This window comes from Anabas testudineus, chromosome 2 (genome assembly GCF_900324465.2).
Source record: "Anabas testudineus chromosome 2, fAnaTes1.2, whole genome shotgun sequence".
Classification (NCBI taxonomy): Eukaryota; Metazoa; Chordata; class Actinopteri; order Anabantiformes; family Anabantidae; genus Anabas; species Anabas testudineus.
The window spans coordinates 22,341,463-22,353,990 of record NC_046611.1 but is presented as its reverse complement, the minus strand read 5'-3'; the positions used below and the strand labels follow the sequence as shown (position 1 = coordinate 22,353,990).

Here is a 12,528-nt window from a genome sequence, read left to right as displayed (position 1 = left end):
CATCACTGGAAAAAGACAACTTAGAAGACATGACAACTTCTTTTTATTAGCCTTATCTCAGTCCAACAAAACATACTGTATATACTTCCCACGTGCTGAGGACTCAGCTAGAGTTAAGAGTTAAGTAAAAAGCATGTTCATCTCAGATCAAAAGTTTTGTCCCAGTAACTAAGTACTTGTTCAGGATAATCTTCAGCTTAAACAGACATGCAACCTTGCAGTACAGTCAGACTGTGGTCAACCAGGCCTACAGTCTTCTTTGTAGCATTTATGAGGGTGTTATAGATGAGCACACTTAATTCAAAAGTCGCTAGCTGATTTACAGTCAAATGAAAACAGGAAGTACTGAAGCTGTAAATGCTACCCAGCTGAATGGGAATGGACATGCTGCATGTGTACATTTTAAAACTGGGTGGATTACAAACAATGGAAACAAACGCAGGCAACACACAACGTTCACACTTCACTGAACAAACGCAGGTTATTTACTTACCTTTCACAAAGCTCAAAAATAACAGTTTTAACAATTGACATTTACAGTATAGCCACTGTGCAATTTCAACAAGGCAGCCTTCCTCTGATTAGGATTTAATATTCATGTGAGGCTGATACTGATGTTGTGGCTGCAGTTTAAAGTGAGGTGAGTGCTGTGTTGACTTTGGATGTGTTAATGATAAACAAAGGTTTGCCATCTCCAGGCAAAATTCCTTCTGTTGACTCAAGATGAATTCTATGTGTGACATTTCTGATAGTTTGCTAAATCCACTCATAAAGTCCCCCGTATTATTATTCTATTATTAAGATATGTTGAATACAGTATAAGAGAAAGATTTAGCTCAAAAGAAATATCAGCTCTGAATATCAAAAAACAATATGGAATAATATCAAAAGCGTTTGTGGTTTAGTATCAATACAAATTATGATTTAATACAATCAGGATTCAATTCACAAGTCTGACAATAATTACGTTTTAATGTGCGAAATTAAAACGTGAAATGTCTATATCGTCTTCTTGCATCGGTGGAACTTAGGATTTGCTGAAGTAAAATTTATTTGTTTTGACCAAACTACAAAAATCTATAAGAAAACAGCAAGTAAATAAATAAATAAATGAATAAATAAACTTATTCAATCTGCCATTAATCTGCAGGCTTAGCATTTCTGACGTGCCTCTTTTCCTCATGACACCCCAAAACATGTCTTTTCCCCCTCTATTTTGGTAGCTACAGACCAGAGAGCCAGCTTAATATGTTACTGACAGCCACTGTTGTGCTACGTGGCATCAGAACACAGTCTGGCTTTCACATGAGGCGTTAACACTGGACGAAAACGAGTATTCAGCAGGGTAAAGGTCACTTAAACCTTTCAGTGAGTCAGGTTACAATATTTTCAAATAAACATTACAATGGGAAAACTTCAATTCAAAGTACATTTAGAGAAACATAATTATGAAAAGATATATTGATCACTTTTTAAATTTCAATTAATGCAATATAATGAACAAATACAGAGTTATAATGCTGTGGTCGCCATGATTTTCTATATCCATAATAAGCATCCACTAAAATCTTAATTACATTTAATATACCTAGATATAAGTGTATCGTTAGTTTTGTGACTTGTAAAATGTTTTCGTGCCCAATTCCACAAATGTTTGCAAACTAAAAATAATTAGATAAATTGGAAATATACGCATAATCTGATCATACTAAATATGTAAATGTTGTTTATTACTACAAAAATCTGATAAACAATAATACAATTAAATAAAATTAGGCTTATGATGCCGGGTTCGCCATAAAAAAAGCATTTTATTTTCTCAAGGTTCTTTTTCAGTTTCAACTTTCCATAGCTTTAGATTTTTTAAATCCAAATACAATAATACATTACTTAACCTCTGATTAACTTCTAGCTTTGATTATTTTTACAATAAAATACAAGCAATACAAACAAAAGAAACTGTTCATCGCACACTATGTTTCATATTACATTACATTTTTTTACTGTTAATATTATCGTAATCTATTATTAAATGTGGAGAATTGTATTACTTTAACATTTAGTTTAAATATTTAATAATTTAGCATTTTTACTATATATTGCACCACTAGCAAACGTAGCAAATGCAAAACAAGACAGTTAAAAAGTATGAGAATAAAATAAGATGATGTCATAAAATCAAAATACTATACAAATAAAACTTTGTTGTTTCGGTGGAGTTCCCAAAAACTAAAGCTACAATCTGTTAAATTCATATAGTAGTTTATTTTCAGATAAGTTCCACTAGAAGCTGTTCACTCCTCAAATGTTGTGCTGATTTCTGTTATCGACAAAATTACGCTGCAAGTCCTTATTTCTATATCTACAAGCGATGGCACAGTTCATCTCTTTCACCAGTGCCTAAAACCTAAAATGGACGCTGCGGGCTTTGAGTTATCAATGGCTAGGACCCTATAAGGGCCACAGCTGTGCAGTTGTGCTCTTAGGAGGGAACAGGCAAATGGATCCATGTCTTGGCAGACTGCCAGGAGCCTCCTTAAAATACAGTGAAAGCCTTGATTTAAAATATGCCAGACCAATGTCAAAGGATACTGCGTCATTACGCAGCATAGACTGGTGAGATAAACAACCCACCCTTGACAACAGACAATGGCAGGTGCTGTTGAGCTTTCGTGCATGCTTAAATTTTACTGTATGTGCACAGAAATAACCCACAAAATCTTTGCATTACAGCTCATGAACTATTAGAGTCTACTTGAAAACCTATTTTCTTCAGACATCATCCTGATGTTAGACCTCGTGACTGCACTGTGGGTGGAGACAATGAGCAAACAGAAAGAAGGGATGAACATTCAGAGCCCTTCTTGCATCAGCATTTTCCGACTAAGCCTCAAGTGAAAGTTACGAGATCCATATCTATGATTATCTTATGAAGAGATCAAAAATTTGTTAATAAAAAATGATTGCTGCTGACGAGTGAATGACAGCATTGAATTTGATTCGCAATTTCTGAGCATCATATCATGTAGAATTGGCATTGCAAGCCAGAGCTCAACCTCTGTAAATCCTGGTGTGTGCAGTGGACTGATATTTCCCTCAGGCAATCACATTCACTCACTGCAGCACCTTAAAGCATTCCTAGAATTGCTTTTCTCAACTTTAAACATGCCCAAATGTGCTTTAATGAACAGGTCAACACAGATCTTACCATTTGGGCAGACACACTCCAGCGTCAAAGACATTAAGGTATGACAGGCTGCAGGATACTATGGATGTCCTGTAAAATTAGACAAAGACATTAACACCCAGCTGTGTGGCATTATATTGTCAAGAGGAAAATAACAGGAATAAAACATAAGAGAAAATATTAAATTCAAAAGCATTTTTATTTTGGTTTATAGCGCTGGAGATCTGACTGGTAAAACATTCTAACTAATTTGCACTGAGAAAGTTATAATATAAAAATAAATATTAAATTGTGTATGTTACAAGGATCTCGATCAGAAATAAATAGTGTTTACGGTAGTTTACAGTAAAGATATCTGCGTTACATAACTGTACCTATTTGCTGTTATAATTACTTGAGAATAGTGAATATCTAATACCGACTACATATATTAGGAATAATGTCCTAATTCTTCTCAAATTTAATGTGTAATATTCCTACAAGCACCAGTGATCGCACAATCATCATCGATTTATTATTTTAGTCAATGTATTACAAATAAAGTTAAAGTAAATAAATACAAAAACATCTACGATACACAAACACTGTGTAGCAGAAACCTCAGAAGTATATTTCAATCAATATTTGCTAAATTATGACTATAAAGCAAAGTGTAAGTGTAATAAGTTACCGCAAGAGAAATGTATGTCTCGTTCCACTTTCTTACCTTTTTGACTGCAATTCCAATCATTTTTGTCAGAGACTGGATCATATTTGGGACAGGCCTGCAAAGATACAACATGTTTTAAGTGTGGCTGTGCGCTCCACTGAAATCAGAATCAAAACCATTAACAAATATGACAAGACAAGACTAAAGGAGATGTCTGACAGCAGAGTAATAAAGAGATCTGTCCAGGCTGGTCACTGATACAAACAGATAAACATCACAGAATCACTGAGTGAAAGTAACATGCTATGTCAAAGTAAAGCTTGGAGCACTTCTGGAAGCAAAATTACTTGTACCCTCCCTCAGTGAAATAGGGGGCTATGAAATGCTGTAAAAAGTTATGTGAAATCTTTCCTTTGCTTAAAGTGAAGTAGCATTTCATTAAATCTACTCATGCTGGTTGCTGCTTAAAATACTAAACCTCCTCTGAAAATAAGAGATAAGGCATATCACTGGTCAATAGTAAAGATGGTATTAAGATAAGTTTCACTGATTATTACTAAAGCAATGAATTGAGTCTAAGCAACTAAACTGCGAGAAAAAAAATTAATAACACCTAATATGTAACCCGTTACATATTGCCTTTCCTTTCAACTGGTAAGAAATTCAATTTGCTACACTTCTGAGAATGAAGAGAGTGATTCGATTACTTTGTAAGCTATCAGTACAAAATCCACTTGTTACCTAACTCTTAAAATACTAAAACTGCTATTTTTATTTTCAACAACATTCAAACTGCATAGAATTATATTTGTGTTCACACCGTGGCCATTGCAATGTGAAGAAATTCTGATACTTACATGCAATAGCTTTTTATTTATTTCGAAATGCGTGCAAGATACTATATTTTAAAGACATAACCACAAGTGTAGTAAGCAAGACATACTGTCAGTATATTCAACAGATACAGTGTCTTCACAAGAAGGTGGATTTCCGAAGATGGTATAAAATAATATATCGACATGATAGTTTAGGCATTTAGATAACATGTGGACACACTGTGGCTGTGCACAACAAATTGTGGCATACACTGCAAGCCTTTGGCAGTGATGTATCAGACAAAATGGCTACCATGCGTTCCAATAACAGACACAGCAGTAGAGAAATGAGGGGAAAAAACATCCATCAAGTTGAGATTAAAATAACTGGAACTATGTAGTTAGTAGGTTACGCTTACACAAGGATGGAGACGAGTGATAAAATAATTATCAGATAAACAACATCTTTGGGTCACAAACCCTACTATCCACTATCCCCTTCCTGTGCAGCATACACTCAGTTAGTTGATGTCTATTACATTTCATGATGCATCGCCTTACTTTCCACTTTTTTTTTTCCTCGTCACATTAATTCATATACGTCACGGGCAACAACAATTCTATAGCAGCCATCTTGCCCCAAAAGAACAGATGGGGGGGGGGGGCTCCGCCAAGTCATATGACTACACTGTCTGCAGACAACTGCAGTGACCTAGCAAAAGCGTCTAGACGAGTCTGATGGATGAAGCAGCAGCAGATCAGGTACACATTCACTGTTGTACATAGTGGGTCTAGTTAAATCTTAAAGCAACATTTTCATTCCTATACATTGACCTGTACACACAATGACATAAAAGTCCAAAAAGAATTATTATTTCACGTAAAAAATGTGATATAGGGTAAAAAAATAAATACAAATGTATGTTACGGTCAAAAGACCACTGTCAGCACAACTTACCCTGCCATTAAACTTTTGATAAGCAATAGCTAATTAATTCGGGTAGGTAGCAGTACTGTGAATAACTTCGTAAACTAAACAAGACAGCACTATTCTAACAGAATTCAAGAGAGGGTCACAACTTTGCCAAATATACCAAATATGCATGGCTGACCTACAGAGGAGGTGTAAAAACAATGCATGAAACGTCTATAATTTTTTGTGCTTTAAGTGATGATGAACTTGCTTTGGGTGACAGCATCTGTCAAATGACTAAATGTAAAATTACATTTTATTATTTGCATCATAGCTATAGATTTAAATGTAGTAAGCCTTCAAGACAGCAGACTGCAGACACATGGGCAATTTGAAAAAAGGATTACTGGAGTTCGAAGCTTGAAAAGGAATTACTAAAAACTTGGTGAATCCAAAAAACAGAATTGTATAGTCAATTTTAATATGTTTTTAAAATTGGTAGTGAGAGATGCAACTGTGACAAACCTGACAACAGCCTGAATAACTATATTAAACCTCTGCAAAAGCTAAAAAAGTGACAGTGCCACTGCCCCTTTCTTAACCCAGATTGTGTACAGTAACCAACCTTTTTGTGCTAGTGCATGCTGCTTTTGTGGACGGTGCACTCCTCTTGAACTCCGGGCTGCCGGCAGATCTTCTGCAGAGCAGAAACATGGACAGGAAAAGAAAAGAGCATTCAGACACATTCACCCAGACTGGCTCCGATTAGTTAACTGCATGTGTGCATGACAAAGATATTGTTCTGTGCTTTGGATTCACAAATTATAGGGGGTCGTATGCTTTATTAGCAGGTGTCTGCTGAGTAACAGGTAGCTCAGGAGAGCGTGGAGTTAATCAGCAACCTCACGTCAGCACAGGTGAGTCACCTGCGCATCCTCCTGAAGTAGTGTGAGTGAGGGCGAGCGTCCACAACAAACAGCTGCTGTGTGGACTTCACACGGAATGAGGAAACGTACTGCTACAATGATGTTACGGTACAACGGGGTAATTTTCACCGGAAAGACACAGTTCATTTCCACAAGTAAGCCTCTGTTGTGGCAGCGGGTGAACGCTGCAGTATCCATGTATATTTGGTAACTTGCACTCTGGCGCCTGCCTTACCTGCCTGTGGATAAAGAGCTGTCTGCTGACAGACTGCAGAAGAAAAAACTTTCACAGCGTTTACCTACAAAAAAAAAAAACAAAGATTTTGTCTAAGCGTGGCGAGTCGTGGGTGAAGGCGTTTGAGGAGGAGAAGAGCGGAAAAGAATAAAAAATAAAACCCAATTCCGACCGGCAGCTTCTTTGTAAATGAGCAAATGTAAAAGTCCATCTCCAATTTGATCATATTCAGACAGACTCCAGACAGTCTCCAAGCAAGCGGGTACGTGCTTGTCCTGCGCGTGCACGCCGAGTGGCGCGGGAAGCGATAATAACAGATCCTGAGTGACACGGCGAGCAGCCAATGGCGAAGAGGAGCCGAATCTAGCATCCAATCACAACGGCCGATAAGTGGGCACCTCCGCCCCTCCTCCCCCTCAGCAGTGTGTTGACAGTGCACTGAATAAAACAACAGTCTGATTTAAGCAGTTCACTGCACTAAGATGTGGGTCACTAACTGCAGCCTTTGTGCTCTAGGAAAATGGCAGACATGCAGGGTGTCATACAGGCCGATAATATGTACAAATCATACAAATATCACCTCAGGTTATAAAGACATTTTTAATGTCGCCCTGTAACTGGTACCATTTCTATAAATCGTAGGCACCAGGTACAGATGCCACTGATATATGTGGCAGCCATTGTGTCCATATCATGTACTGTATATATTTATTATATTACAATATACTGTGACTGTATGATGATTGACATAGATAGATAGATAGATAGATAGATAATCTATTGCTGGACTAAACACTCCCAGTCCTCATCCCCAGTATAATTTTCTCAAGACAGCTGCAGATCCCCACAACAGCAAAAAATGTATTGTCTCATTCAAAATAATGTCCAAGTTGGCATTTAAATTCGGTCAGTCTACAAAAGGCATACAGACAAGTTTGTTGTAAAGAACCTCTGTCCTTTAGATGGAAAATAACAAGTCTTGTCTCCTTCAGCTTTGCACCCTTTAATTTGCATTGTTATGGAAAACCGCTGGATTTGGATAGGGCACAGAATCATTGAGGTCACCATAATAGAATGTGACAGCTCCCCTTTTCACATCTATTTGGAAGTAAAATCAAAATTCCTGGGAAAGTGAATCCAGGCAGAATAGAAATATCCCATACAGTTTTGGAAACAGCTGTTTAGAGTGGATATTTAATGAGGTACATGTTGATATGATATATATTGGCTTGGCAATAATATGTAACTTGAATGCACGAGCAACTGCACATGACATGCAAAGAATGTGTGATAGTTTGTAGTACTGTGGATACATTTCATTTACATTACTTTTAAAAAGAAAAGACAAACATTTGCCAACTCAACATTTAATCTACACTCTGCCCATAGTTCATTAGAATTCACAGTCTTTCACTAAGAAATTCCCTTTACGCTTTCTCAAATTAAAAATCTCATGGCTGATCCCCTCCATTGCCCTGGCTTTCAGATATTGACCTTGTGGTGCTACAAAATAGCTTCTTCCTCGCTGCGGGACCCCATAATGAGCCAATACAATGAGGCTCTAGTTCACTGCTCACCTCTCTTTGGTGTCTCTCAGGGTCTTTGTTGACGTTTGTCAGCCCAGGAGGAATTTGGGAGTTAGAATTCAGCTGTAGTCAAACTGTAGACTCAGACAACAACTTTGACTCCCAGACCTTAACCATGAAAGAGGAAAAAACTGGTAAGAGATTAAAAGCATTTGACCTTACATGGAAGAAAAAATCAATGGAGTGACTTGAATAAAGATTAGGCAGCAATTTGAATTTCAGTCAAAGTAACAATGATTTGAAAAGTGCAAACATTTATTGTCATGGAAATATTGAGTTCAGTGTTACTTTCATTTTTGCATAGATCGACAAAAAGAAACACAGCAATCACACAATTATAGTGAAGTCCAAACTCCAAGGAGAAGCATACCAATATACAGACTTTTAAACACAGACCATCAAATATAAAGCTTTTCTTTGACTGGTTATTTTGTTAGTTAGTTTCTAGCTATGTTCTGTTTATACAGCTGCATCAAACTCATGTCCTTGTCAGACCACTCACATTAAAAGTGAATTGCTTGGTAGATCAAAAACATTGTAGAAACAATCTATATTATTTCTCCTCTGTAAATCCTGACTGGTTTCAGTAACCCTACATGACAGGGCCAAACTTGTCTTTAATGTCCTAATGCCATTGCTTAATGTGTATAAAGCAATGATATTTTATTTCCATGACCTAATCTCAAAGTTCTTATGATCTACACTTTCTGACAGACTGAAATCATGAAAGAATATGCCATGAAAGCTCTGTTATGACATTGTTTTGAAAAATAATGATAAATAATTATAGTCGAAATACCTTTTTGTGAATTATTTGCTCGATAAGGAAGAAATGAAATAGGAATGGTGACTACCTTCAGTCCCTTAGCTGTTCAGTATGATCTTTGTTTTTATCATCTTGCATAAAGGCACCACCTGTACTCATAGCCTACTTTAAAGCGCCGTGCTCAACCCTAGCCTACAGGAATCCCTCTAGATTTCTAACCATACAAGCCTTCTAGTCTATAGAAGACATAATATGTGCAGTTTACATAATCAAAGTTGAATCATTAGGCAACATATTTGATGTATTTTCCACAGCCAGTACCAGGAAACGCCTGATCCTTGCCAGATTCACGGTGATCATCCAGTTTGTTTACCAGGTCGCTTTCGTGCAGCAAACCGACCGGGGGAGCTGGTGTTTCCCTCCCACAATGCATCATCGCTGCACCCAGGGGTCAGCCATGTTTGTACTCTGGTCGTGGACAGAAATCATTGCCGCATAGAAATTGTTCCCTTATTAGTCTCACGATTTGTATTGCTATAATGGTGAAATACTAAATGTAATCGCCAGTTTTAAAACGCTAGTCAGGCTTCAAGCAAGACGTACCGTGTACCATGTCAGCCAACGCTCAGGGTGAGTAATGTCGGTGTTTTTTGTCGATAATGTTAGCTATGTAGCTAGGCCGGGCTAGGCTAGGCTAAGCTAAAATGGCTATCTGATGTTAGCAGCAGTTTAATACTCGGCTGCATAGGTAGGCCACACACTAACATCAGCGTTGGTTAGTTAGTTAACCTTGAATAGTTATCAGTGGTTGTAAACAAAGTTCGAGCAAACATAGCTGGTATTTTCGATTGACAGGTAACGTTAAGTAGCTAGCTACTCAACAAGATGCATGTTAGCTTGGCACAATACGGTACATTTACCAGAGTTTACTAGTCGCATTAGCCGCTAACATTAGCTTAGCAAATAAGTCCCGGAGAAAATTGTGACCTAGTGTAAGTTTTTATTTTATAATGGAAAATTTTATGTTTGAGGTTGTACCTTAAGTAACGCTAATTTATCAAGATGAGTTAGCTGACGTCTTTAGCAAATAAGCAATTTAACGTTAGTTAGCTAGCAACATTACCTGGCTATTTTAGCGTTTCAGTAACGGATAAATAGTAATATTGCTCTCATGTTCGTCATATTGTTGTTCTGAAATTTAAAACCTGTGAATATAATTATGGCCACGTAATGTCAGGTTTTTGGGCTCACATGCAACGGTAGTGACAATATTTCGCATATACCCTACGCCTGAGAAAGCTAACCTCGATCAGCACAAGGCAGTTGTTTAATTTGAAGTATTTGGGTGATGGTAATGTTTTGTTAAAATAATTTAACTCTAACTTACCTGCCCAGTGTTAAATATTCAAGCTTTGTCGCCGGTGTTGTAACTCAGTAAGTCTGTATGTATACATTATGCATTACTTTGTTGATTTTGATTAGCTTTGCGTTGTAGTGGTCATCAGACGATTTTTCACTTGGTAGTTGTACTCAAAATTTACAGGTGATGTGAGTTGGTGAAATGAATGCACCAGGCCTGCGAGCACATTAGCTCTCTAGTGGCACCTCTGGGATGACGTTGTAAACACAATGAAGCTGTATCCTCGAAAGCATGTGGATAAAAAGACTGGGTCCTTCAGAGGACCCAAAGGGTAGACCAGACCCTTTCTTGTTGCCCTCATGAGACTGTTTCTCAATATCAGTGTTTAGATCATCCCTGTCAAACATACAGTTTAAAATATAAATAAATATTTTTAATCACTGATTCCCAGAAAGTTGGGAAAAATGTAGGTGTATAAATAAAAATAATGAATGGTAACTTTTAAACTACAGCTCTGTCCTCGGTAGTGGTGTATTTACTTTTGCAGTTTGTTACAAACACAACAGCTAGGAAATAGTCATGTTATTGTTATAAGTAATGTTTTCTATATTGCCCTATGATTGGCAGTATATTCAGGCAGAAACAGATGCCTGGCTTGCAAGGTCAACATCATTCAGTGGCATTTCTCTTGGTTAAGTTTATATATCTGAGTAGGATGAGAAAGACTTGAGTGGTTTGACACTAAGGGTGCTTTCACACCAAAATTTGTTTGCTTTGGTCAGAATCAGTTGATGAGTTTGTAAACTTGTAGCAATTTCTCCTTGGTTCGGTTTCATTTCACACACAGAAAAATCCAAGCGCACCAAAACACATCACTCTCCTCACTAGGAGAACTGCACCAGAGTTCGCTAAGTGAAACTAAAGCCTATAGGTCTATAGCCTATATAGTTTACATTGTAAGGTTAAGACTTTGCAACATTTTGTGGAAAACATATACGAGTATATATAGATCGAGAGACAAGAAGAGAGGCGCTAAGTGCATCAAAGGTGGTCCCCCAGCAATCTAAGTCTATAGCAGCATATCTTAAGAGTTTGTGGCTGCAGCATTTTGGATTACTGGGACATCCTATGACTAGGGTATTACTGTAGTCCAGTCTAGAAGTAACAATTTGGAATAGTTTTTTAACGTCACAGTGACAAAATGTGCTCCTTATTTTAGCAATTTTCAACCAACTAAAAAGCAGTTAGAGAGATTTTTTGCAGCACCACCACAGTAAGCACCAGTTGGCAGAGGCACAGGGACACAGAAGTTCACTGCTGGTCTATTTATATTTGTATCTGTATAGTGAGCATCAACTGCAATATTGACACACACATAGCTGATGAGATCACCAGTCAGTACGTAAAAAAAAAAGAAAACACAATGGCAAATTTAACGCCAAAATCCATGTACATGTTTTCGCATTTAATGATGGATGATGGAAGAGACCTGTCAGATGCAGGTGAAGGCAGAGCATGTCTAGTGGCAGCACCCTTTCTCCTGTGTACCTGGTGTCCCTGACAGCATCGCATAGAAGAGATTTTGTAGAAAATAAATATGAAAATGAATTGAAATTGCAGTTTGGGAATGTGGTGATGGGTTGGTCCTAAAGGGTTTCTAAAGAGTTATGAATCACAGGTTTAAATGAATAGGATTTGAGTTAACATTGATGTATAACAGATAGTGCTTATAGAATAATGTGTTTTACAAGGACATAGCTAACCTTAATAATATATGACTTAGGTGATTGGTTTGATATGAACCAAAATTAAACATCAACATTTAGTGGAAAGTTTGGCCTGGTTCAACATCTTACCATCTCAACTCCATGGGAAGGCGTGCCTGCCACAATTGTAAATGAGACCCATGGTATTGTGCATTTTGGCTCACAGTAACAGTCATTGCTGAGGTACTCGGCACACTCACTCTGGAAAGCTGATGATTCTTTGTTCCAACTTGGCTTTCTTTTGGCATTGTAGAATACATGTATGTGTGCTGTTTTCTATATTCCCTGGTTGTTTTTTGGGTCTTTATAAATGCATTGGTTGTCT

The 12,528-nt window shown here is 37.4% G+C and overlaps 1 protein-coding gene and 1 long non-coding RNA gene across 6 annotated transcripts in view; one reads left to right on the top strand and one right to left on the bottom strand.

Annotated features, from left to right (window-relative positions):
- Positions 1-10,608, bottom strand: part of LOC113163104 — a 33,899-nt gene extending 23,291 nt beyond the window's left edge. For 2 of the 3 annotated variants that reach the window (XR_003298871.1, XR_003298870.1), the window contains exons 1-5: positions 10,465-10,608; positions 8,303-8,419; positions 6,190-6,261; positions 3,894-3,951; positions 3,209-3,277 (exon numbers count right to left, since the gene is read on the bottom strand). This is a non-coding gene — a long non-coding RNA (uncharacterized LOC113163104). Of the gene's footprint in view, positions 1-3,208; positions 3,278-3,893; positions 3,952-6,189; positions 6,262-6,725; positions 6,963-8,302; positions 8,420-10,464 lie in introns of those variants that run through there. The other variant, XR_003298872.1, reaches the window with a different exon arrangement.
- Positions 9,528-12,528, top strand: part of rbm33a (RNA binding motif protein 33a) — a 28,636-nt gene continuing 25,635 nt past the window's right edge. For all 3 annotated transcript variants that reach the window (XM_026361438.1, XM_026361439.1, XM_026361437.1), the window contains exon 1: positions 9,528-9,707. In XM_026361438.1, coding sequence (XP_026217223.1) covers positions 9,689-9,707 — 19 coding nt within the window. In that variant the 5' untranslated portion in view covers positions 9,528-9,688. The remainder of the gene's footprint in view (positions 9,708-12,528) is intronic.